General features: G+C 33.1%; 1 protein-coding gene and 1 pseudogene across 4 annotated transcripts in view; one reads left to right on the forward strand and one right to left on the reverse strand.

Annotated features, from left to right (window-relative positions):
* The window catches only part of Cul2 (cullin 2), a 92,649-nt gene that overhangs the window by 37,651 nt on the left and 28,483 nt on the right, over positions 1-26,515 (forward strand). For all 4 annotated transcript variants that reach the window (XM_048809082.1, XM_015483445.2, XM_048809083.1 and 1 more), the window contains 4 exons: positions 556-661; positions 5,574-5,656; positions 25,218-25,314; positions 25,407-25,517. In XM_048809082.1, the coding sequence (XP_048665039.1) occupies positions 556-661; positions 5,574-5,656; positions 25,218-25,314; positions 25,407-25,517 (397 nt within the window). The remainder of the gene's footprint in view (positions 1-555; positions 662-5,573; positions 5,657-25,217; positions 25,315-25,406; positions 25,518-26,515) is intronic.
* Positions 18,953-20,190, reverse strand: LOC125618433 (annotated as a pseudogene).

Consider the following 26,515-nt stretch of genomic DNA (forward strand, 5'->3'; position numbering starts at 1 on the left):
TCGTATTGGTGATCTTTGTTTTTGATTTTAAGAATGAAAGCTTACACTCCCACCCCCCCCCCCCCCACAGGTGATGAAGTATAAATTAGAGAACTGACTTGACTGACCATTTTATTTGTTTGTTTAACTTTTGTAAATTGTTCCTTATCTTGACTTGCCAAGAAGAGTCTAGTAATTAGCAAATTGAATTGTAGATGGTCTGACCCTTATATAAGAGCTATTGAACCATAAGAGTATTGAGAATCTTTAGAACAAAACCCTGAGTTTAAGTGTAACTGTGATAATAGTATTTTTTCTGCTCTCCAGGTCTTATTCATTATCCCTTAGGGCTAATAATTTTCATCATTTGATTATGTTCCTTATTTCTACATAATTAATTTCTGTTGGGCTTATTACTTTACTATTTCTTAATTTATAATCCTAAAATTATTGTTCTAAAGTTGCAAGTACTATTCCTTAGTTTATAATCCTAAAATTATTTTTATAAAGTTGCAAGTTGTTTGTTCTTTTACTAATTTTGACTTGGTATCCAGTGATACTACATTTGTTTTTCAGGTATCTCAACACCCAGTTTATTAAAAAGAATAAATTGACTGAAGCTGACCTTCAGTATGGCTATGGTGGTGTAGATATGAATGAACCACTTATGGAAATAGGAGAGGTAATAAATTCTTTAACTACAAACATGTTTTTATAAGTTGCAAACATGTTTTATCCAGGTTGTTTTTTTTTTTTTAAGGACACCAAGTTGACTGTCTTAAAACTGTCAAGATTTAAAACATTCAAAGGTTAAATAAAATACTATAATAATTTCCTAAGCATCTTTAGATAGATGAGAACAGAAAATATGTTAAGTTGGGCTGGGGTTGTGGCTCAATGGTAGAGCACTTGCTTTGCACATGCGAAGCCCTGGGTTCGATCCTCAGCACCACATAAAAATAAATAACGAGGTATTGTGTCCAACTACAACTGAAAAATAAGAAAAGATATAAGTTATTATTTTAGTAATTACATTTATGATGGACAAATGATAAGAGTTAATGATTCTACAGTGTGGAGGGAAACTCATTACAATTATTTAGAAAATATTGACATTCTGGTAGACAAAAAATACAAAAAACAAAGACAAAAAGAGACTAGAAGAGAGAAAACACAAGTTTATGGATATAACAAATTTATTATAACTACATAGAAAGTAATTAATTCAGAGTACAACAATGAAAGTATAGTTCAAGTAATTTATTTAGGTTCTTCGAGTGTTTTGTACATTTAAATGTAAAAAATTATATATAATGCATAAAGTAATTTTGAAATATTCTTGTTCAAATTTATATAATACATATTTGAATAGTCAGACATTGAGGACAAAATTAGAAATAGACATAAGGTCCCTGCTCACATGCAACTTGTAAGTTTAGATGTGAGAAGCAGATGCCAAATAAGAAAATAATGTTAAATTGTGGTGTGAATGAAAGAAATAAACAGCTAACATGCAACGTTAGTAAACGTTTAGCATATTCCTTGGGGAAGAAAATTCATCAGTGTCTTTTAATAAGTTTTAAAATATTTAATACCTCCTAGTAATCTCATGTCTAACAATTTGTTCTTGGAAGATAATAAGTGGGAAAAGAATTTAAATATTTAAAAGCAATCCTTGTAGTCATTTTTAATAGGACGTTTAGTGGATGAACAATCTAAATTTCCAACATTCGACATTAAAAATCGTATATAGAATAGATATAGTATGATTTTGTTAAAGGTAGACAAATGAATAAAGTAGAGAAAATAGTTTATAGAAACATTAACAGAGGGGAAAATGGTTTTTGAAAAAGTTTGGACGCAACATTATACGTTTAACACAAATAAAACAGGCAAAAAAGGATGTAGATAAAAAGATCAGCAGAGAATACCAAAATTTTTTTTCCATATTATTCATTTATTTATTTTAGTTGTAGGTGGACATAATGCCTTTATTTATTTATTTTTATGTGGTGTTGAAACATGAAACCAGTGCCTCACACATGCTAAGCAAGCACTCTGACACTGAGCTACAGCCCCAGTCCTCCATGTTTTTATTGGTGCATTATAGTTGTATATATTGATGGGATTTGCTGTCACATTTTTGTACTTGCACACAAGAGAATACCAAAATCTTTTTTTTTAATATTTATTTTTTAGTTGTAGTTGGGCATAATACCTTTATTTTATTTATTTATATGTGGTGCCGAGGATCAAACCCAGGGCCTTGCAGTGATAGGTGAGTGCTCTACCACTGAGCCACATCCCCAGCCCCCAAAATCTTTTTTTTTTTTTTCTTTTTAGATATACATGAGAGTAGAGTGTGTTTTGACATATTATATATACATGGAGTATAACTTTTTCTAATTTAGGATCCCATTTCTTTGTACATGATATTGAGTTTCACTGGGAATTCCAAAATCTTAATAGTAGCTGCTTTTAGTAGGATTATAAGTGAATATCTTATATAAAATTGTCCCTTATCACGAGTATTATCAAAACTGCTCCTTTTCCCAGAGGAAATCATCATAAACAGTTTGATTTGTAGCTTTTCCAAAATTTACTTGTGCATTTGATTACAAATATTTCTATATACACAAATTACAGTTTCTTTCTTTTTTTTTAATATTTATTTTTAGTTATAGGTGGTCACAATATCTTTATTTTATTATTATGTGGTGCTGAGGATCGAACCCAGTGCCTCACGCATGCTAGGCGAACACTCTACCACTGAGCCATGGACCTAGCCCACACAAATTACAGTTTCAATGTTAACGTTTTAAACAAAGCGTCTTATAACCTGTTATAATAAGGTTATAAAAAATCTTATAAAAAATAAGTATTTTTGCTGTTTTACTTTTTGGCGGTTAATATGTCTGGGAGTTCTTTTTATATACTTTTTGTGAGATCTTAAACTTCAGTAATAGAGATATAGATAACTTAGTTTCCAGTTTTTTGTTGTACAAACAATACTGCAGTGAACATCATTGTTCACTTGTTTATTCATTAAATATTCTAACCCCTTTATGTATAAATACTGTTATATATGTTGAGAATATAGCAATGAACAAAACAGAAAAATCTTATAGTATGTGAACAGAAGTCTTCATAAAACATCCTGAATTTTTGATAGACTTGCAACCTTTGCTTTCAGAAAGGTTTTATATATTTTTTAATATATACATAAGATATTGTACTTCCACAACAAGTATGAAATACCATTTTCTTAGGTATTGCTGTCCCTTACCATTCATGCTATTTAAAAAGAAAGCAAAGCCAAAACTTGTAAGTATTTTTTGTGCTTTTGCTTACTGTAAATGTAATTACCAATGGATCAGAATAATGTTACCCCAGGGAAAAAGAATAGGCCAGAAGCAGCCTATATGTTTGTAGTTAAGTTAGAAACAGAACAGTCAAGCCAAAAAGCAGTCAGTTTTTTAGTAATGTAATACTTACACTCTATGAGAAAAATGTATTGACATTTAAAGGCTTAAACAAGAAAAGAAAACTTGGAAAACTTTTGGGAAACAAAATAGGAGCACACATATACCTATGACCTTAGGGTAGGGAAGGATTTCTTTCTTTTTTCTTTTTTTGTACCAGGGATTGAACTCAGGGTCACTCGGCCACTGAGCTACATCCTCAGCCCCTTTTTGTATTTTATTTAGAGACAGGATTTCTCTGAGTTGCTTAGCACCTCACTTTTGCTGAGGCTGGCTTTGAACTTGCGATTTTCCTGTCTCACCCTCCGAGCCACTGGAATTATGGGTGTGTGCCACTGGACCCAATGGAAGGAGTTTTTAAACAACAAAAAAATACATAAGAAAGAAACGGAAAAGCCAAGTTGCTTAAACAGATTGCAGTTTGTGAAACTGTCAAGGGATAAGTTTCTTCCATTTGTAAAGAACTCCTAGGTTTCATTAAAAATAAGACAAACTTTAACAGAATAATGGGAGAATATAAATGAGTGGACATTTCTCAAGAAAGAAAAACAAGATAGACAATAAACATAAAAATCCCAGCTTCATTCAAGCAAATGCCAGTTAAAACCGCAAGGAGGTGCTATTTTATGTCCAATAGATTGGCAAAGTTTGACTGAAGCCCTGCAGAAGCAGTTGTCAAGAATTTGTGCTAATGGGACAATAAAATATTTGAATCCTTTAAAAAAAAAAAAAGAATTTGGACTAATGGGAATTTTCATCTATTGGTATATGGGTGTAAATGGAAAAACCATTTGGCTTTATTTAGTAAAGTTGCATGTATGTCTAACCCTACAGCACAACATTTCTGCTTTTAGGTGTATATCAGGAAATCTCTTGCTTAGGTGGGTAAGAAAATAAATATAAAAATAATCAACATTGTTGTCAGTAGCAGAAAACTGGAATCACAAGCAAAGATCATCATTAATGGACTGGAAAAAATAAATCATGGTGTATTCATATAATAGGATACTATATAGCAGCACCAATGTTCTAGGTATATGTATGTGTTTAAATTTGCATTGGTTTCAATGACAAAATATAGTTTTAAAAAATCATAAAGAATACACAGTGAATGGCTGGAGTTCTAGCTCAGTGGTAGAGTGCTTGCCTAGCACTTGTGAGATACTGGGTTTGATCCTCAGCACCACATTACAAAAAAAAAGTAAATAAAGGTATTTTGTCCATCTAACTAAAAAATAAAAAAAGAATATACAACGATTTTTAAAATAAAGATCAGAAAAGGTCAACTTTAAACTATTAATGCTTATTAGAACTTTAAGCAAAGAAATGATTTAATGTAAAATTCAGAGTAGTGATAACTTCTGAGGGGAAAGGAAGAGGAAATTTGGGGCAACAATAATGTTTTTTTTTTTTTTTCTTAAGCTGAGTTGTGAATATAGAGGCTGTTGTATTCTTTAAAACAACTTAAACTTTTTTTTTTTAAGGTGTGAGATATTCAGTAATTGAAAAAATATAGCAACCCCCAAATGAAATTTTTTTTTTTTTGGTACCTGGTATTGAACCCAGGGGTGCTTAACCTCTAAGCCAAATTCCCAGCCCTTCTTATTTATATTTTCTTTGAGACGGGTCTTGCTAACATGCTAAGGGCCTTGCTAAGTTGCTGAGGCTGGCTTTGAACTTATGATCCTCTTGCTTCAGTATCCCGAGTTGCTGGGATTTCAGGCGTGTGCAATTGTGCCTGGGTCAAATGAAATTATTTTATTTAACTTAAATCCTTTATTTCCATTATGGTATTGGCTTGTATAGCCTGTCCATAGTACTGAGCATATAACAAGATTTTATAAAAATCAGTTATTTTTGTAAAATTTTCAATTAAAGTTAAAATCTAATTTTGTACATATTACAATCTACTATGATGGTTATTGCCAAGTTGAATCATAAATTTACTTATTTTCCTTTAAATTTTTCATTTCCTTCAGTTTTCATTTGAATTTTGGATTAGTTGCTAATATTTCTTTTTGAAGGCTGGTTTTAATTTTTTAAAAAATCTTGGATAAATGTTAAAAAATTACTAAGTAATGCAGTCTTAATGATTTTTATTTTTCCTGGCAGCTAGCATTGGATATGTGGAGGAAATTGATGGTTGAACCACTTCAGACCATCCTTATCCGAATGCTGCTTCGAGAAATCAAAAAGTGAGTTCTGATATTTGTCTTCCTGAGTGTATTAGTCAGTGTTCTCTAGGGGAACAGAATGAAGAGGAAGTATAATTATGAAAAGTGGATTTATTGGGGGCTGTGTTTGTGGCTCAGCAATAGAGCACTTGCCTAACGCATGTGAGGCCCTGGGTTCAATCCTCAGCACTACATAAAAATATAATAAAGGTATTGTGTCCAACTACAACTAAGAAATGAACATTTTTTTTAAAAAGTGGGGGGGGATTTATTAGGTTGGCTTATGCAACCAGAAGCTGGATAGTCCATAATGGGCAACTATAGGCTGAGACTTCGAAGAACTAGTAGCTGCTCAGTCCAAGAGGCTGAAGCCCCAGAACAAGAGGGATCAATGGTGCTACCCTAGTCTAACACTGAAGACTTTTGGAAACTCCCTGGGGAATCACTAGCAGAGTCTGCTTTGGAAGAGTGAAGAAGCAAGTGTCTGATACCCCTAGATGATCGCAGTAGCAATCAAGAACCCATTCAAGAAGAATCTAGCTTGCATTTGCTGCTGCTTCCTTGTTCTTCCAATTTTTATTTCATCTAAGCCATCATCCTATTGGCCTATGCTTAGGGAGGGTCTCTACTTCAGTTGGCTATCCCACATGCCCAAGTCATACCCAGACATACCCAGAAGCCTCTTAATCATTGACATCCTTTTTTTTTAAAAAAAATTGGCACATTATAATTATATATAACAGTGCGATTTGTTATATTCATATGCACACCCAATAAAACTGTATAATTTGATTCATTTCATTTCTCAGTACCTCCCCGTTCCCTTCCTTCCCTATCCCAATTCTCCTCTTCTTCTTTTTTTAATATTTATTTTTTAGTTGGACGCAGTATCTTTATTTTTATGTAGTACTGAAGACCGAACCCAGGGCCTCGCATGTGCAAGGCGAGCGCTCTACCACGGAGCCACAACCCCAGCCCCTCAATTCTCTTCTTCTATTCCACTGGTCTCCATTTGTGTAAAACGTGACACATTTTACACAAATGGAGCACAACTTCTCATTACTCTGGTTGTACATGGTACAGTCACACCAGTAGTGTAATCATACATGTATAGGGTAATAATGTGTCTCATTCTACAGTCCTTCCCATCCCCACAGCCCCACTCCTCCCCTCACTTCCCTTTGCACAATCCAAAGTTCTTTCATTCTTCCTTACCCCCTACCCCCACCCATGGATCAGCATTCTTTTATCAGAGAAACCATTCAGCCTTTGGTTTTTTGGGATAGGCTTATTTCACTTACCATGATGTCCTCTGGTTCCATCTATTTACCTGCAAATACCCTAATTTCATTTTTCTGAGTAATATTCCATTGTGTATATATATGTACCACATTTTCTTTATCCATTCATCTATTGAAGGGCATCTAGGTTGATTCCATAGTTTAGCTGTTGTGAATTGAGCTGCTATAAACATTGATGTGGCTGAGTCACTGTAGTATGCTGATTTTACCTACCAACCAAGAAAAGCCTGGGACCAGATGGATTCTCAGCCGAGTTCTACAAGATCTTCAAAGAAGAAGTAATACCAATACTCCTCAAATTATTCCATGAAATAGAAAAGAAGGGAACCCTCTCAAACTCATTCTATGAGGCTAATATCACCCTGATACCAAAACCAGATAAAAACACATCAAGGAAAGAAAACTTCAGACCAATATCCCTGATGAACAGAGATGCAAAAATTCTTAATAAAATTCTGTCAAATTGCATACAAAAACATATTAAAAAGATAGTGTATCTTGATCAAGTGGGGTTCATCCCAGGGATGCAAGGTTGGTCCAACATACAGAAATCAGTAAACGTAATTGATCACATCAATTGGCTTAAAGACAAGAATCATATGATCATCTCAATACATACAGTAAAAGCATTTGACAAAATACAACACCTCTTTATGTTCAAAACACTAGAAAAACTAGGGATAGTAGGAACATACCTCAACATTTTAAATGCTATCTATGTTAAGGCCAACGCCAGCATCATTCTAAATGGAGAAAAGTTGAAAGCATTCTTTCTGAAAACTGAAAGAAGTCAGGGATGCCCTCTTTCACCACTTCTATTCAACATAGTCCTTGAAACTCTAGCAAGAACAATTATAATAAAATAATAAAATAAAAAGGTTATAAATAGGAAAGGAAGAGCTCAAACTATCACTATTTGCTGATGATGTGATTCTGTATTTAAAAGATCCAAAAAATTCCACCAGAAACTTCCAGAACTAATAAATGAATTCAGCTAAGTAGCAGGATATAAAATCAACACCCATAAATCAAATGCATTTTTACACATAGCCAGGAATCCATTGCCACCTCTCAATCCAATCAAGTTGACAATTCAAATTAACCGTTACACTGAGTCTGTTTTATTTTACTGTTTGGCAAATTTTTAAAACAATAGTAATGTACAGCTGCATTACTATTGACCCGGCTTTGGCTCTGTCTTATTGTAAATAGCCTGTTTTATTTTTTTTTTTAATATTTTTTTTTAGTTGTCAGTGGACTTTATTTATAAGTGGTGCTGAGAATCGAACCCATTACCTCACACATGCTAGGCAAGTGCTCTATCACTGAGTCACAACCCCAGACCTTGTTTTACTTTTTAATTGCCAATATGTTAAAGAGTTGAAACAGAATTAGTGGCAGGTGTGAGACTTTAAAGTGTTAATAGTTTGTATCTTGAATATGATTTTAGTGACATGAATCTGGACATAATCAAATTGCATAAAACTATATAGACACAAATGATTGTAAAAACTTGCAAAATCGGAATAAGTACTATAAATTGTATCTTGTCAGTTTTCAGTTTTTTATATTGTATATTGGTTATGTAAGGAGAAAGTTGGGTGAAGGATACACAAGACCCTCTGTTATTTTTGAAACTTTATGTGGGTCTATAATGATTTCAAAATTAATTTTTTTGTTTAAATAGTGCATAAAATGGGAATGTTCCTGTTTTCTTCCTTCCTTTTACCTCAGACTTTTCTTCTCTTTAGTAACTAGATAACAGTTTGGTTGAACTTTTTTATATTTGTCTACTTAAAAATGTACAATGCCATTCATCCCTTTTGGGGGTATCTTTACAGTTCTTTAGGGAGAATGGTGAAAGCTGTGGATTCTCTCCACACAAAAATTCTTGGTATGCATGTGTACAAAAAATTTTTCATTCTTTAAAGAAGGTTTATGGATTCCCAAGGCCAGAATTGTACTTAGTGCTTGTGCTTTTCTGGCTTTGAGGGAATCATTTGGCAATTTTTTTTACTTTCCCCTGCTGTGCTAGAGATTGAACCCAGGGCTTTGTACCTGTTAGGCAAGTGCTTTAACCACTGAGCTACATCTCCAGCCTCTAATTTGACAAATTATAATCTGAAATAAGTCTCCATAGTTAGTATTTGTTGAATTAAGAAAAGTTTTATGTGTTCTAAAACAGTAATTCAAAAGCAAGACAATTATGACTATTTTTGTATTTCTTATAAGTATGGTTCAGTTTCAGGACTTTTTTCTATTAGTTTTTCTATCCTGTGCTAGTTCCTCAATGTGTTGTTTATTGTAGCTTAGTATTCTTACTTGATACCTGATATAGTGAGTTTATCAGCCAGAAGTCCAAAGTGTCCTTATAATATAGTCATGTTTTCTAAAGGTGATTATGTCATTATTTAAAAATTTTCTATAAGATTGGAATTAAACTGCATCTGTAAGTTAATTTGGAGAGAATTTATATTTAGAGTAAAACCAAACAGGATTGTTTTTTTTCTATCCAAGAGCATACTCTTAACTATTATGCTTTCTTTAATATCTCCTAATAGGTTTTCGATAGACATTTCTGAAAGGTTCTATGTGGTTGTGTGTGTGATTTTTTTTTTTTTTCCCCCTCTCTTGCAGCGTCTGGGAATTAAACCTAGGGCCCTGTGCATGTTAGGCAGGTGCTCTACTACTAAGCCACATCCCCATCCTTCTACTTGTTTTTTGTTAGATTTTGAGATACTTGGTATTTTCTGTTAAAAATCACATAAAGTATTTGTTTTCTGCTAGTATACAGAAATGCAGCTAACTCTTGTATGTAAGTCTTATATTCAGCCATCTTGTTAAATTCTATTTTTTCTAATAATTTGTGAATAATTTAGGCTTTTTTAAAAATTAAATTTGATTTTTATTGTTTTTAAAATTATATTTGACAGTAGAATTCTTTTTGACATAATTATAAAAGCATTGAAAATATCTTGTTCTAATTCAGACCCCAATACCTCTCCTTTTTCTTCCCTCTCCCTACCTCCTGCTTCCTTCTCTCTTGATCTTTTAGTCATTTATGCAAGGTAATTTTTTAAAAAAATTAATTTCTTGTGGATGGTTAGATTCAATGCTGTATACTTATATGTACTAGAAAATTTAAGCTATCATAATATAGCCAATGATAGTTTTATTTTCTCCCTCCATGTGTGTTTGCCTTACTACATTGGCTAGGACCTCCAGAGTAGTGTTAAGAGAAATAATGACTTTTTGCATCTTTGTCTCATCTTGATTTTAAAGCTTACATGTGTATCACTATATATTTAAGATGATGCATCCTTTAGTTTTTGATAGCTATTCTTTATCTGAATAATGAAATTAACTTGAATTTATGTTGAATTTTATTTTATTTTTAAAATTAATTAATTAATTTTTTTGTGGCGCTGGGGACTGAACCCAGGGCCTTCTGCATGTGAGGCAATCACTCTACCAACTGAGCTACATCCCCAGCCCTGTGTTGAGTTTTATAAAAATGCCTTTTTTTCTTATATTGAGTGATCATATGGTGGTTTTCTTTTTCTAGTTTGCTGATTTAGTGAATTTTATAGTTTGCTGATTTAGTAAATTTTATTTATGGATTTCCTAATATTAATGGATTTTCTAATGTTGTCTAATATTAAAGTATCCTTTTGTAAATAAAATAAAACCTGATTGGTCATTGCCTGTTATAGGTTTTATACATTGTTGCATTTGGTTTGCTAATATTTTATTGAGAATATTGCATCCATATCTATGAGTGGAATATGCCAGCAGTTATTCTTTCTTGTAATGTCTTGGGGTCTGGTATCAGGTTTATCCTTGTAGGATGAATTAGCAGGTATTCTATTTCTTTTATTTATTGTGTTTTGTTTAATTTTATTTATTTATTTTGCAGTACTAGGGATTGAACCAGGGGCTCTCTACCACCGAGCTACATTATCAGCCTTTTTTATTTTTTATTTTGAGACAGGGTCTTACTAAGTTGCTAGGCTGGCCTCAAACTATGAGTCATCCTGTCTCAGCCTCCTGAGTTACTGGGATTGTAGATGTGTACCACCATGCTTGGCCCTTTTTTTTCTTTTTAATATAAAAACTTATATAAAATTGATATTATCAGTTTCTTAATTATGTAGCAAAGCTACTGCAAAACCATTGTGCCTAGGGTTTTTTTTTTTTTTTTTTTTTTTTAATGATATTTTTTTAACAATGCCCCATTTTTTTCCAAGTCTTAATAGTGGTCAAACTTGTATTTCTTCTTAAATCAGTTATGAAAAACTTCTTCCAAAATTGTTGGAAAGTAGTTGTTGACAGTATTCGCTATTAAAATCTTTTTATTTAGATACTGAAGTGTTACAATGCTAGTGTAGAAGATTTTGTATTTCCTGAACCAAACTTCCCATGACATTGCAACCCATAGTATGTGTTTATAAACATTGGTTATAATATTGTTAACTAAAAACTTTAATTTCCCTAGTTTTTCTGCTGATATTCGTCATTCTATCTCAGGATTTAATCCACATCACAACATCACATTTAGTGACTGTCCCTTTGATTCTCCTCTAGTCTGTATTCTTACCACATCTCATGTGACCTTTACACTTTTGGGGGGTAGGAGTATTGAAACTAGAATTGCTCTACCACTCAACTACATCCCCAGCCCTTTTTGTTTTTTGACACAGGGTCTTGCTAAATTGCTGAGGCTGGCCTTGAACTTAAATCCTCCTGCCTCAGGCTTCCAAATTGCTACAGTAACAGGCTTCTACCAGTTTGCCAGGCTTGATCTTGACACTTTTAAAGAATAGGTATTTGTGGGGCTGTGGATGTGGCTCAGTGGCTGCTGAGTGCTTGCCTAACACTCGTGAGAAACTGGGTTCCATCCTTAGCACCATATACAAAAAAGTAAGCAAATAAAATAAAGGCATGCTGTCCATCTATAACTACCAAAAAATAAAAAATTAAAATTAAAAATTAAAAATAGGTGTTTGTAGAGACTCCTGAATTTTGTCTGATGTCTGATGTTTTTTGCAAGATTAGACTGAGATTATGGATTGGGGAAAGTACCATAAGGAACTAGTCTTTATCACATCATACCAAGTAGATGATAGCAACATGATTTTTTATTGGTGAAAACTTTGATCACTTGATTAATGCATTTCTTTTTCTTCTTCACTTGTTTTAATCTCTTCATAATATTATTTATTCTTATCTGGATGGTTGTATATTCTGTTGTGATATCCCTCCCCCCTGGCAAAGAACCAATTTTGGTCTTAATTGATCTTCTCTGTTTTCTTTTTCATCATTTTGCTCTTATTTTTCTTTTTCCCCTCTTTTTTTGGAGACAGATAATTTTTAGATTCTGCTGAAACAAGTGTAGAATCTGTGGGGAAGTCAGTTTTAAAAACCTTAACCAAATTATTTGTTACTGTAATCTGACATTTTCTTTCATAGAATTGAGGGACTGTTATACAATAATGGCCTCAAAAATGGAGATTGAGGCAGTTTTTGACAGCAGGACCACATCTGTTCCTCCCTCCCCCCTTTTTTTTGTTAGTGCCAGTCTCCACTCATTTCAATGAGTAGAATTCCTGATATTAAAAATATTCCTGATATTAAAAAGTTATTTTTGCAGCTGATACTCTCAGTTAAAGGAATTAAAGAAGTTAATATAGTTAGCAGTTATCAGAATGACTTTTAACTTTTATGAATAACATAAGAAAAATTTATTGAATTTAACTCTGCTTATATTTTTCTACTTTTGTTAAAGTAGAGTAGTTAGAAATAAGAAGGTAAAATAAAGTTAAATTTGGTATTTTTTTCAATTCCAAAATGGAAAGATTGTACCTTAAAGAATATTTTACACATTTTTGTGATTTGACTGCTAAATATTTTTCATTTGATGCCAAAAGGATTTTGTTCCTCTGTCTAGAAAATTCAGTTATTACATGAAAGTGTTAATAGTTGATGGTGAAGTTATTTACCATAGTGCCCAGAGGTTAATAAGTAGTCAGTAAAATTATCTATGCCCAAGTGCAAACTTTTAAAAAATACTTTCATCAAGGTAACTAGCTTGTATAAGAGTTCTTAGATTCTTGTATAAAGTCTGTCAGTTTTACTTAACCTTTGTCACTTGATAATGGATGTAACTCACTTAGGTCAGTAATAACTTCAAATCTACAATGTATTCATCAGGTTGAAATTACCTTTTGGTAGGATCAAGGCTTTTTGCTCTTTACTTTTCTTTCTTTTATTTTTTTAATCCTTAGGAATTATAATGTTGTACTTTCCTAAGTATGGTAAAATCATTGGACATGCAGAAAAATTCTCAGCTGACATGATTTGACTCCATTCCACACCTCTTTATTTTTAAAACAACTTTCTCTGAATCATTTGAGTGAACAATAGCTAGATTATAAATTCATTGATTTTAATTTTCTTAAAAATATTATATTGCCTACATAAATGACTTCATTGAATTAATTGTAAAATAATGAAGGTTGAATCAGCTGAATTTTGAGTTCTCTTTCAATCCTCAGTTTCTATTTTTCAGTATATAGTTTTATATGAGGTTAATTTACTTTGTATAAAGAAGCAAGTACAATAGGGTGAGGAAAACATGGTATGTAGAGATATTTTTTGACAAGAGCTGGGTAAGTTCCCTAGAGCACTTGAAAAAATAAAAAAATGAGAAGAAGTGGAGATAAGGTTTTATAGTAAAGAGTTCAGGGTAGAGACCAATGATATGTCAGCAATCTTTAACAGCTAGACCTGATTTTATTCCTGCTTAGATGGCTCTTAGTGCTAAAATTATTTAATGTAATGTGGAACAACGAATCTTATCATTATGCATTATTTATAATGTACCGATAAAATAATAAAAAGTAAAATTATATAATGTAGTCTGAGAAGTTATTATCATGATGTCCAAGAGTTGTTAGAAGAAAGGTTATGTATTTGTCCTAGTTCTTAAATATATAGCAACATTGTTTTTATGTAGTTAGCTTTGATTATATACTATAACTTTAAAATTGTATTCTAGCAGTTATATATGTTTGTCTAGCCCTATGATTCAGCTAGTTGTCCATTAACCAAAATGCTTTGCTTCTACCACACGAGAGGTTATCTTTAACAGATAGCTTTTTTGATTTGGTTTAGGTAATCTCTACCTTAGTTCATTTTATAATTACTTTTTTATTTTACCAAACTAATGTACTTTCTTCTTCTTCTTCTTCCAACTACATGTAGTCTTAGACTCATCAGTGAATACATTAATTTGGTTGCTAAATTCAGTGCATACACACACACAAACACACAGACCAGGTTATGTGCTCAACCTTCTCTGAAGATTCCTGAAAAATGAGGGTCACCTCAAGCTTGAAAGAAGAAAAGTTACCTATCAGGACAGTGAAGGATTTTTTGGTTTGTTTTTAATGTAAAATCACAATGTTCTACTAAATTAGAATTCTTAAAGATCATGAATACTGAAATACTCAGTGAAATGTAATTAGGAGTTTCATGGCTTTTGGAAGAAGTTGTCCTTGGGTGGAATGAGATCTGCAGGGAAGATGAGAAGAAAATCTAAAAGAATGCAGACTTAGAACAAGATGGTAGCATAGTGTGATACAGAGGGAGAAAAGGATGAGCTCCTGGCCTGAGGAGCTTGCACTGTCTCTTTTAAGGTACAAACTGGCCCAGACTTTTTTTCTCAGTTGTATTTTGGAAAGATAGTTTCCCTTGTAGGATATAAATACTATAGCAGTCACCTCATATTTCATGCAATTTGAAAAATAGTTTCAGTGAGGTACTAGATGTAAAAGTGGAATATAGGTTGTAGAAGTTTTTTAAGAGAGTCTGTGACACACTGTTAGTTTAATTTTGTTTTTTAATGTATCTTTACAAACTATACAAAAAATTTAATCCAAAACTGGAGGATGCTCTTACTATATAGATAAAAGAGAGAAAAATCAAGTGTAGTTATTTATTTATTTATTTTATTTTAACCACATAATCTGCATATTTTTCACCATGCTTACTTCAATAGGAAAGAAAAAAGTAATTCTGTTCATATATTAACGTAACCATATTTTAGAGGAATATAGTAGAATCATCAACTAGGATGGTCAGTACCAAACAACTGAAAAGTTGTTTATCTTTAAATATCTTTAGTGATACATAAAAACACAAGCATAACTAAATCAATACGTAGGAGCATAAATTATAGCACTTCCTGATGTAAATGTTTTGCAAGACCTTTTACTATAAAATTAAAATAATATGAATATGTATGGTAATATGTTACATATAAAATTATAAAAATAGAAGAAAGTAGATTTTAAAAGTGCAAGCAAAAGGAATCACTTAGAATTGCCTAAGGATACTATTGAAAACACTAATTGTGTTATGCTAATTGGATTCAAACTTGCTTTTCTTTCTCCCAGTATTCTGTAGTTCACTTTCTAGTGTTTAACAAAAATTAAAGTGAAGATTAAATTCATTCTTTCTCTTTGAATTTGGAGCTATATAACATAGGATACTGTGACTGATTGTATTTTCTCTGACATGCATATGTTTGGTATTCTGTTTCTTGATCATTAAGACACTAGAGATTTCATTGAAGAAAAATATAATCTTAGGTTAATATAAAATCTGCTGGGTATGGTGGCGCAAGCCTGTAATCCCAGTGGCTCCGTAGGCTGAGATAGGAGGATCTCAAGTTCTATGCTGGCCTCAGCAAAACCAAGGTGCCAAGCAACTCAGTGAGACCCTGTCTCTAAATAAAATACAAAATATGGCTAGGGGTGTGGCTCAGTGGTTGAGTGCCCCTGAGTTCAATCCCCAGTACCACCCCCACAAAAAAAAATCTAGGGATTTTTATTCTTTTGTATCTTTCGGTTTCTGAACTGTGTTTTAAAATTTTCTGCCTAATGTATGTATTGATTTTCTTTCTTATATTTATAAATTAGTTATTTATGTTTTGAGCCTCTGTTAGTTGAATGAATATGAAGGTGATTATTTTCATATTTAACTATTTTAATTGTTACCTAGTAACTTCCAGTATCTATCTTGTATTCTTTTTCCTTAGTCTGTTAGATAAAAATCTTGTTATACCAATTTTCTTTTGGACTTTTTTTATACAATTTTTTAGTTACTGACAGACCTTTATTTTATTCATTTATTTATATGTGGTGCTGAGAATTAAACCCAGTGCCTCACATATGCAAAGCAAGTGCTCTACCACTGAGCTACAACCCCAGCCCCTCCTTTGGACTTTTGAGGGTGTTTTGTTTGTATGTTTGTGTGTGTTACTTAAACTTTTTCTTCCTTATAGTTATTTATTTATTTATTTTTAAAAAATGTTTACTTAGTTACAGATGAACACACAGTATCTTTATTTATTTTTATGTGGTGCTGAGGATTGAACCCAGTGCCTCACACATAGGAGGCAAGCACTTTACCACTGAGCTACAGCCTCAGCCCCCCTTCCTTATATTTATAAGTTAGTTATTTATGCTGGAGTTGTTGCTCAGTAATAGAGCACTTGCCTGGCATGTATGAGGAGGCCCTGGGTTCTATCCTCAGCACTGCATATAAATGAATGAATGAATGAATAAATAAATAAATAAGATCCATTTACAACTAAAAAAATATTTAAAAAATAAGTTATTTATGTTTCTCCAAAAGTAACTGCTAGTCTGAATTTTAAGGTAATCATTTTCTTCTATTTCTTTTTGGTTTTATTATCTAAATGTGCAACTCTAGGCTCTATAGTCTTATCCATCCTTAAAAAAATTTTTTGTTTTTTAGATCTTATAATCACAGGTCCCCCTGTCCCTGCCCTTATATCTCATTTATTGATGAATCCTGACTTTTTGGTCTTTAGACTTTCCCATTGATCAGATCAGATTTTGCTGTTTGCATGCATGGGGCATATTTCAGTATGTTCCTTTATGCTCTGTGTTTTCTGCAAATTGGCAGTCCAGTGCTTATTCAAACTAAGGTTTGATTCCTCTGGCAAGACTATAAGTGATAGTATAGTCTTCCATGATTTAGTATATTCTTCCATAATTTCTGATGTTCGTTTTTTTATGTTAGCAACCATTGATGCTCAGTAATGACATCAGTTAATTTATTGGGGTTTGTAAATTTAATCACTATAATTCTGTTATTTTGTTTTGATTAACTTAATTAATTCTATAAAGGTATGTTTCCCTCCCACCTATTGTTTAGTTGCACAAATGGTAAAGTACATATAGGAAAGGCAAAATAACTCCTTGTTTCTTTCCTCTTCTTTAGTCAGTTTTTAAGATGAGTTGGTTTGCTTTTATCCTCAGGTGACCATTTTTTTTTTTTTTAATATGTCTTGATGGAGCTGGGACTATAGCTCAGTGGTAGAGTGCTTGCCCAGCACATGTGAGGCATTGGGTTTGATCCTTAGCAGCACCACAAAAATGAACAAATAAAGGCATGCTGCTCATCTACAACTACAAAAATTAAAAAAGAAATACATTATGGGGGCTGGGGGTGGCTCAGTGGTAGCACGCTAGCCTGGCACGCATGAGGCACTGGGTTCTATGCTCAGCACCGCATACTAATAAATAAAATAAAGGTCTGTCAACAATTTTAAAATATTAAAAAGAATACATTATGATAAACTTACAGATTTAAACATTTGGTAAATTTCTATTCATTGTAAGTCTTACTTTAATACAAATTAAATTGCTTTTCTTTGACTAGTTGGTGCCAGTGTTCTTTTGTCATGACCCTGGTAATTTTTGATAGCTTTTGGTATGTGAAGATGTTCCTGACATATCTTGTACTTTTTGTTTCCCAGACCTGCTATTAGCTACTCAATGAAAATTTTAGTTCTAAATATATAAGTGAATATTCTAGATTTTTGCTTAGTCTTTTTCCTCTCCACAAGGTAAACCCTGTTATCATTTGGCTAATTTTCCAAACTTTTTCCTCTGAATTTTTATGTATATATAGAAGAGTATTTTTTGAAGTTTTTTTTCATTTTTCTAATTCATAAGTAATATGCATCATACTCAGGAACTTCTTTAATTCTTTGATTTGGCTTGATAATTATTCTTAGTAAATGGAATCTCCTTCATTCTTTGTAAACTGCTACATTCTATTTGGTATAATTGTATCTCATTTTATTACATTCTTCTAGTATAGATTGTTTCCCATTTTTTCACTAGTACAGCTTTTGTTTCTATTGTGCACATATGCGGGGAACGTTGGAGTTCATAGATATGTGCATTTAAGATTTTGCCAACTTGCCCTCTAAAAGTACGTGTTCTTCCAAAAAGCAGGATAGGAGGATACCTGTTTATCACTCTCCCATACTTGATAATTATATCAAATTTAACCAGTCCAAGGATGGAAACTTTCCATGATTCCCAATTTCTTTCTGAGGTGGGAGTGGGGAAGCATGGCAGGTGATTTCAAGTAGATGCTGCAGCAGTCTTCAAGCTAGAGAGACTTCCCATTCCTCTTGGAGCACTACCCTTCCTGACCCAGCTTGGGTACAGACAGCAATGCTCTTGATGCCTGGCTGCAGAGACCAGCAAATTTTCCTGATAACCTAGCTATTTTCTTACCCTTTTGTGCTACCTACAGCTTTCAATATATGCCTCTTCTTTCTACCTCCCTAATCCCCCTTACCCCTGCAAATCTAAGGGCTAATGGTAAAAGTGTCTTTCCTGGGCTGGGGGTATAACTCAGTGGTATAGCACTTGTGTAGCAATTATGAAACCCTGGGTTCAATCCCCAGTATTACCCTACCCCCCTTCAAAATAAAATTCTTTCCTGTGATTTCTCAGGTTTATAGTTGGAACAGTAGGCTGCATTTAGTTTGCTGAAACCCCGTTCTAATTTTAAACATAGGGTAATGAATGTTACACTAAGATTAATAGAATGGCACTTTAACCTCTGTTTCACAGCTGGCAGGATGCCTTGAATCATCTTGGTTTTGCTTTAGATTTCACTATTTTCACATTCAGCCTCTTCAATATGCACATTCAGAGAGGCAGAAGGGAGAGTCAGGCAAGTCCTTCTTTGACAGCAGTTCTCCATTCTTTGATGTGCAAGGGCCAGCACAGTCACTTAAACTTGATTCCACTCCTTTGAATCTCACAAAGCTAAACAGTTAAAAGAAATAAAATAATGCTTGTGAAATGTGCAGTGCATATTGGCAGCACATGCCGTATTACATTTCCCCAGCTTGTTTCTTCTGTTCGATCAGTCCTTTGAAGGCACTGGAGTTTTCTCTTAAATCTTTTTCTTCTTCAGTTTAACCTTACTGAATTTCTTACTCTCAGCTTTATTGGGTTTGTCCAACATGGTTGTGGAGGAATTAGAACAAGGTTCATGAGCCTGTAGAGTTCAGAATGTGGCCATTGCCCAGTGTCTCCTCCTAACCTAACTTTTAATGTTAAATTCTTACTTAGTTGGTTTTAAAAGCCTTGATTTTTGAAGTATCTCAATGTATTGCCCAGATTAGCCTCTTGAATAAGTGGGACTGAAAATACATACTCCCACTCCTAGCTAAAGCCTTCATTTTAAAACCACAGCCTGTTATTTTTTTTCTTTAAATTTCTTAGTTTTTTCCTCTTCTAAAATGTCAAAACACTTCCATTTTGATCAGTGTTCAATATATCAGCTAGTGGTTATTTTACTCATATATTAAAGTATGTGCTTTCTTAATCTTTTCCATACCCAGATAAAGTGGGTACTTCTATTGTCCTCACTTTATACCAGTATCCTCACTTTATACTCTGGAGTACTGAAAGATTCAGTGACTGCCTAAGGTTACATTAGCATATCCAGAACTCAAGTAGTCTGACTCCAGAAACCCGGTATTAGTTGCTATGCTAAACTACTGCTGTAAGACCACATTATTCTAGCTGAGTGGTTCCATTATTCTGGTAATTTCATTATGATTATTGTAGGTGCCTTTCACTTGGTTCTATTAAAATCAAATAATAAGCCATATTTCTAAAAATTGTTTATATTCTTTTCTCTAGTCTCATCTCCTAGAAACACTGTCCTTAGATGAGGCCAGATTCAGATGACCAATTCAGTCAATGCTTTTACAAATTACTAATAGCATTATTTACAGTTTACTCTCATTATGTTAGCCTGCTGGTCATGATGGTGTACACTTATAATCACAGCTATTCAGGAGGACAAGGAAGGAGGATCACAAATTTGAGACCAGCCTGGGCAATTTAGTGAGACCCTGTCTTAAATTTAAAAAAAAAAGAAAAAAAGGCTGTGGAATATAGCACACTGGTAGAGTGGCAAGGCAAGCCTCAATACCACAGAAAGGTGGGTGGGTAGGTAGAAGTGAGGGGGAAAAAGAAAAGGTCATATTTATAATTACCTTGTGGAAGTTTTCCTGGGTTTGATATTACAGGGTTTGGATCTTGTAAAAACAGCACAAAGGCAACCCTTTAAACATTGATTCTTGTGATTAAGTCAGAAAGATTGCAGGCCTGTAGCTCAGAGTAGCAGATTTGAGTTTATTAGAAAGGATAGCAAAGGGGAAGAGTGGTTCCTCTCAGAGAGGGACAGTATGCCTCTTCTGCCCTCCAGTTTTATTGGGAGTCCCAGGAAAGTTTCTAGAGAGTCCTGCCCAGGTCCACCTCTTGACTTTTGGTTGACAGAAAGGTGATGTCAGACTTTCAAGTCACCACTGCCATGACAACTCTAGGTCACTTCAGCTCATGCTGACCAGTTGTAATTGGAACCTGTTCTTAGAAATTTTATGATGGGGGAATTATCCTTGTCTTCTGAGTTCTAGAATCTGGTCTGTGAAAGGGTCATAATAATCCCCATTTGGGGTAACTTGTATTCCTCTCATTGCCTGCATTTCTGCTGCAGATAACATTTTACTGAGGAATGTAAAATATCCTATCCACTTAATTCAGGCAGGGCTACAGATAAATTGCTTTTCAAAGGTGAAAGCCTGTGGGGGTTAGCATAGTGGGCCCATTTTATAAAGTATTCCCTTAACCTCATGTTTGTGTTCCACTCACATCTGTCCACCCTGTCATTGAAAAGGGACAATAACAGGATTGAAGCTGAAAAATTTTTAGATAACCCAATTTATCAAATATTCACATATTCAAGTATTACTCATTATTGGCTGATCTCATTTGTCCTAAGCAAAAGAGTCAAAGGCAAAAAAATGATGTGTTCCAAATAGATAACATGGGTCAGATCATTATTTCACCGGATTGAATGTGGGCTCAAAAAAGACCTAATGGATGATGAGTAGAGGAAATGAGCTCACATGAATTCATTGTTAGTAATATCAAGATGTAGGCTTTGAATCTAAGATTCTGACTGACAGAATTACTAAGTTCATATTAATTCATGTGCAAAAGACTTTTTCCTAGGATTTCTAGATAATTAAGGGAAGAATCAAAGTGGATTAGAGGAATGCAGAAGCAAGGAGGGACACTAATATGTAAAGGTTATTTTCTCAGTGCTTTTTTTAATATTTATTTTTCAGTTGCAGGTGGACTCGGTACCTTTATTTTATTTTTCTATGGTGCCGAGGATCGAAACTAGTATCTCATGCATGCTAGGCAAGCGCTCTACCTCTGAACCACAACCCCAGCCCTCAGTGCTGTTTTTTTTTTTTTTTGGTAGTTGTTGATGGACCTTTATTTTATTTATTTATATGCAGTGCTGAGAATCAAACACAGTGCCTCACACATGCTAGGCAAGCATTCTACCACTGAGCCACAACCCCAACCTTCATTGCTTTTTTAAAAAAATTCTAAAACATTTTTATATCTTCTATAAGGAATAAAAAGCTTTTAGTGGGGAATGATAATATATTTTCCTGTTGCTTTATTTGTAAGGTAATTATTAATTTAAAAGAAAAACTTATTTTCAAATAGGTTGAAAGATTTTCTGTAGTAGAATAAACTTTTCACTGCATAATGATTTGTTAATAAGTGCTGGAGACAGAAACTTCCTGCTTAGGACCAGACTGTTTTACTGTGACTTCAAGCAAACTTTATTTTTTTCCACTTCATTTTCCTTTTTTTTTTGGCTGAGATGGAGATCAAATTCAGTACCTTGTACATGCTAGGCAAGCACTCTACGATTAAACTACACCTCCAGTACCCTATTTTCCTATTCTGTAATTAGAAAACTAATATTCACCTGCATTTGTAATGTGATTAAGACTTGCATTGCAGTAGTGCCAGAAGCTAAATAGGAACTTATAAAATGTCATATTGATGTTTTGAGATGATCTTATATCTCTTTGTAGCTATAAAGGGATATAGGAATCTCAACAAATCTAATTGAATTTCAGAACTGGAGTTACCTTTGTTCTAGAAAGCAGCTCAGCAGTGCTAGCAGTTCACTTAGAGCAATGAACAATAGCTGCTAGTCATTTTAGTAAGTGATACATTATGGTGTGTACCTTTGGGGAATAAGTACTCTCAAATTACTGTAGTCACACTTGTAATGGTTCAAAGACTGACATTCTCAGATCAAACCTTCTAATAAGAGGTGGCCAGTAACATTGAAGTAATTTTTTTCAATTGATGTGTAAAAACAAAAATAGCAAATGTTAATGGGGTGCCACGTACAGTTTTTATACATGTATACATTGTGTAATTTTTAAATCTGGCTAAACTACCTCACCAAACAGTTATCCTTTCTCTGTGGTGATAACATTAAATTTTTTTTCTTCTAGATTTTTGAGACATACAGTATATTATCATTATCTATAGTAACCCTACTGTTCAATAGCACAACAGAATTTTTTACACCTGTTGACCTATAACTTAGAATTCATTGATAAACCTTCCCCATCTCACCTCATCCCCCACCTTTTGATATCACCACTCTACTTTCAACTTATATGAGATCAAATTTTTTTTAGATTCCACATGAGTCAGGTTATAATGATACTTAACTTTCTGTGCCTGGTTAGTTTCACAACATAATGATTACCATTTCCATCCATGTTGCCATAAATGACAGAATTTCATCCTTTTATTGCTGAATAGTATTCCTTTTTATCCATGTACCAAGTTTTGTTTATTCATTCATCATTTGATAGACACTTAGTTGCTTCCATTTCTTAGCTACAATGTACATAGGAGTTCAGATGTTTCATCAACATACTGATTTCATTTCTTTTGGGTATGTACCCAGTAGTTTGTACATACTAAACATGTTCCCATTAGTAGATCCATTACTGGATCATGTAGTCGTTATATTTTTAATTTTTTGAAAAGATTTCCATACTGTTTTCCAAAAAGGCTGTACTAATTTACATTCTCACCAACAGTGTGCAAGGGTTCTCTTTTCTCCTGAGCAATAGTAACAAAAAACAGCATGGTACTGGCACCAAAACAGACTGGTAGACCAATGGTACAGAATAGAGGACACAGAGACTAACCCACAAAATTACAATTATCTTAATATTAGACAAAGGTACCAAAAACATTAATTGGAGAAAAGATAGCCTCTTCAACAAATGATGCTGGGAAAACATGAAAATCCATATGCAACAAAATGAAATTAAACCCCTATCTCTCACCATGCACAAAACTCAAAGTGGATCAATAGGACTTAGGAATTAAACCAGAGACTCTCTGACTAATAGAAAAAATAGACCCTAATCTTCATCATGTGGGATTAGGCCCCAACTTCCTTAATAAGACTCCTGTAGGGCAAGAATTAAAACCAAGAATCAATAAATGGCCCATTCCTATCTTGAAGCATTTCTTTTTCTATTAGTTCTAGTAGTTTCATAGTCTTCTATTTCTTTGTAACTGATGAAAGAGAAGTGTCTATTTCATTTTTTTCATGTAGATGTTCAATTTTCCTAGCACCATTGATGGTAAAGACTGTCTTTTCAACAATGCATGTGTTTAGCATATTTGTTGAAAATCAATTTGTTATAGATATGTGGATTTATTTCTAGGCTGTCAATTTTGTTCCATTGATCAACATGTATTTTTGTGCCAGTACCTTGTAGTCTTGATTATTATAGCTCTGTAGTTTGTTTTGAAATTAGGCAATGTAATGTCTCCTGCTTTATTCTTTTTGTTCAAGATGCCTTTGGCTATTTGGGCTTTTCTATATTTCCATATACACTTTGTTTGGGGAGGAGGGCATTTGGGATTTAACCCAGAGGTGCTTTACTGCTGAGCTATATCCCCAGCCTTTTTTTATCTTTTACTTTGAGACGAGGCCTTACTAAGTTACTGAGATTGGCCTGGAACTTTGAATCCTCCTGCCTCAGCCTCCCAAGTTGCTGGGATTACAGGCTTCATATACATTTTAGGATTTTTTTTTTTCCTGGTTTCTGAAGAATGTCTTTGGTATTTTGAAAGGAATTGCATTGAATCTGTAAAACACTCTGGATAGTATAGACATTTTAACAATATAAGTTCCTCTAGTCCAGAAATATAGGATGTCTTTCTACTTTTTTTGTGTCTTTAGTTTCTTTCATCAGTGTTCTCTAATTTTCATGTTCTATAATATTTCACCTTTTTGGCTAAAGTTATTTATTTATTTGTGGGGGGGTAACAATTATAAGACAGGATTGCTTTCCTGATTTCTATTTAAAATAATTTCTATTGGCATATAATAGTGCTGCTGACTTTTGTGTGTTGATTTTGCATCCTACAATTTTGTTGAATTTATTTATTTTTATAGTTTTTTGAGTTTTCTGTATAAAAGATCATGTCATCTACAAATAGTGGCAGTTCAGCTTCTTTTCTAATTTGAATGGCCTTTATTTCTTTTTCTTGCCCGATTACTCTGGCTAGGTCTTCTAGTGTTATGATTGAATAAAAGTGGTGAAAGTGGCCATTCTTGTTTTGTTTATGATCTTAGAAAGCATTCAGCTTTTCCTTCATTCAGTATAATGTTAGTTGTTCTTTTATTGTAAATGGCCTTTATTACATTGAAATACTGAAATACAAGCCATTAGGATTAAACCTCCAGTATTGATGAATTTGTGTATACTTTATTAAAATTAAATTATTGGCATGTTTAATTTTATTAACAAAACTTTATTTAAATAACTTTGTATGTAATAACTATGATATACTAAGTTTAGCTATGATATGAAAAACTTTGTTTTTAAGCTTTATATGTCCTTTGACTTTTAAGTGCTTTATAATTTGATTAGGCCAATGAAATAAACAGTCATATTTTGGCATGTTTCCATAGATATTTGTATTCTCAAGAATATTTTGTGTTATACCCTATTTTAGTGATCGTGGTGGAGAAGACCCAAACCAGAAAGTAATCCATGGGGTTATTAACTCCTTTGTTCATGTTGAACAGTATAAGAAAAAATTTCCCTTAAAGGTAAAAAACTTCCTTTAAAAATATAATCAGGTCTTTAATTTCTTAAATTATTTGTTCCAGTTTTTTCCTAATATCATTTTAATTTTATTCAGTTTTATCAGGAAATCTTTGAGTCTCCCTTTCTGACTGAAACAGGAGAGTATTACAAACAAGAAGCTTCAAATTTATTACAAGAATCAAATTGCTCACAGTATATGGAAAAGGTAAGAAATAACACACACCATGTTACATACCTTCACTTATTATATATCTGGCATGGTTTTATTTAACATAATTTTTTTAGTTAAAATATTCTTTGGTGAAAAACGATTCTGTTTATTTGATCATTAACTCTTAATTTACAATAACATACATCTATTGGTAAGCCATTGCTCTTGCTATAGCTGTTCTACTTTTCATCGTGCTTAATAAATCCTGATTGCTTTTGATAAATCCTGATTGCTTATCATTAAGCAAAATTTTGCTTATCCGTTAAATTAATACATACATCCATTTGGGGAATATAATAGGTTTTTGTGCTTAAGTGATTTGTTTAGGAAATAGGATAAGTACAGAGATTAGGTGTTTGGATTCATACTATTACTTTTAAATGGAAGGAAAATAAGATAACTCTAGATAGTTGTATAAGTCACTCTTTTAGTCTGTTAAGTTCTTGGAAGGCTGATTATGAGCAGAAAACTTACAGAAAAATTTTAATTAATCAATAAAATAGGGGCTGAGGTTGTGGCTCAGTGTTAAGAGTGCTCACCTAGCATGTGCAAGACACTGGGTTCGATCCTCAGCACCACATAAAAATAAATAAATAAAATAAAGGTATAACAAAATCAATAAAACAGCACATTATCATGTTTAAAATTTCACACTTATTTTTGAGTAGTAAAAGTCACATCATAAATTTAATCATCATAGAAGATACGTTGAAATTTTCAATCAAGGTTTTTATCTGAAGTGTTGAATTCAAATATTTTATTATTGGATGCCTTTTGTTAGTTGGTTTAACTAAGAAGATAAAATATCTTCCACTACAATGGACTACCTGTAGTCTAGTCTCCATAGAACACAGGTCAAGAATCATCAGTTCTTCTGATATGTTACACAGCCCACAAAGCCCAAAACTAGAAGTCTGAGTTAATTAATTCTCTTACTACTTTTATCACTAAATAATGCTGGATCTTGAGTGAACAATCTAAGACCCCCCCCC

Source organism: Marmota marmota, unplaced genomic scaffold (genome assembly GCF_001458135.2).
Source record: "Marmota marmota marmota unplaced genomic scaffold, marMar, whole genome shotgun sequence".
In the NCBI taxonomy this organism is placed as follows: Eukaryota; Metazoa; Chordata; class Mammalia; order Rodentia; family Sciuridae; genus Marmota; species Marmota marmota.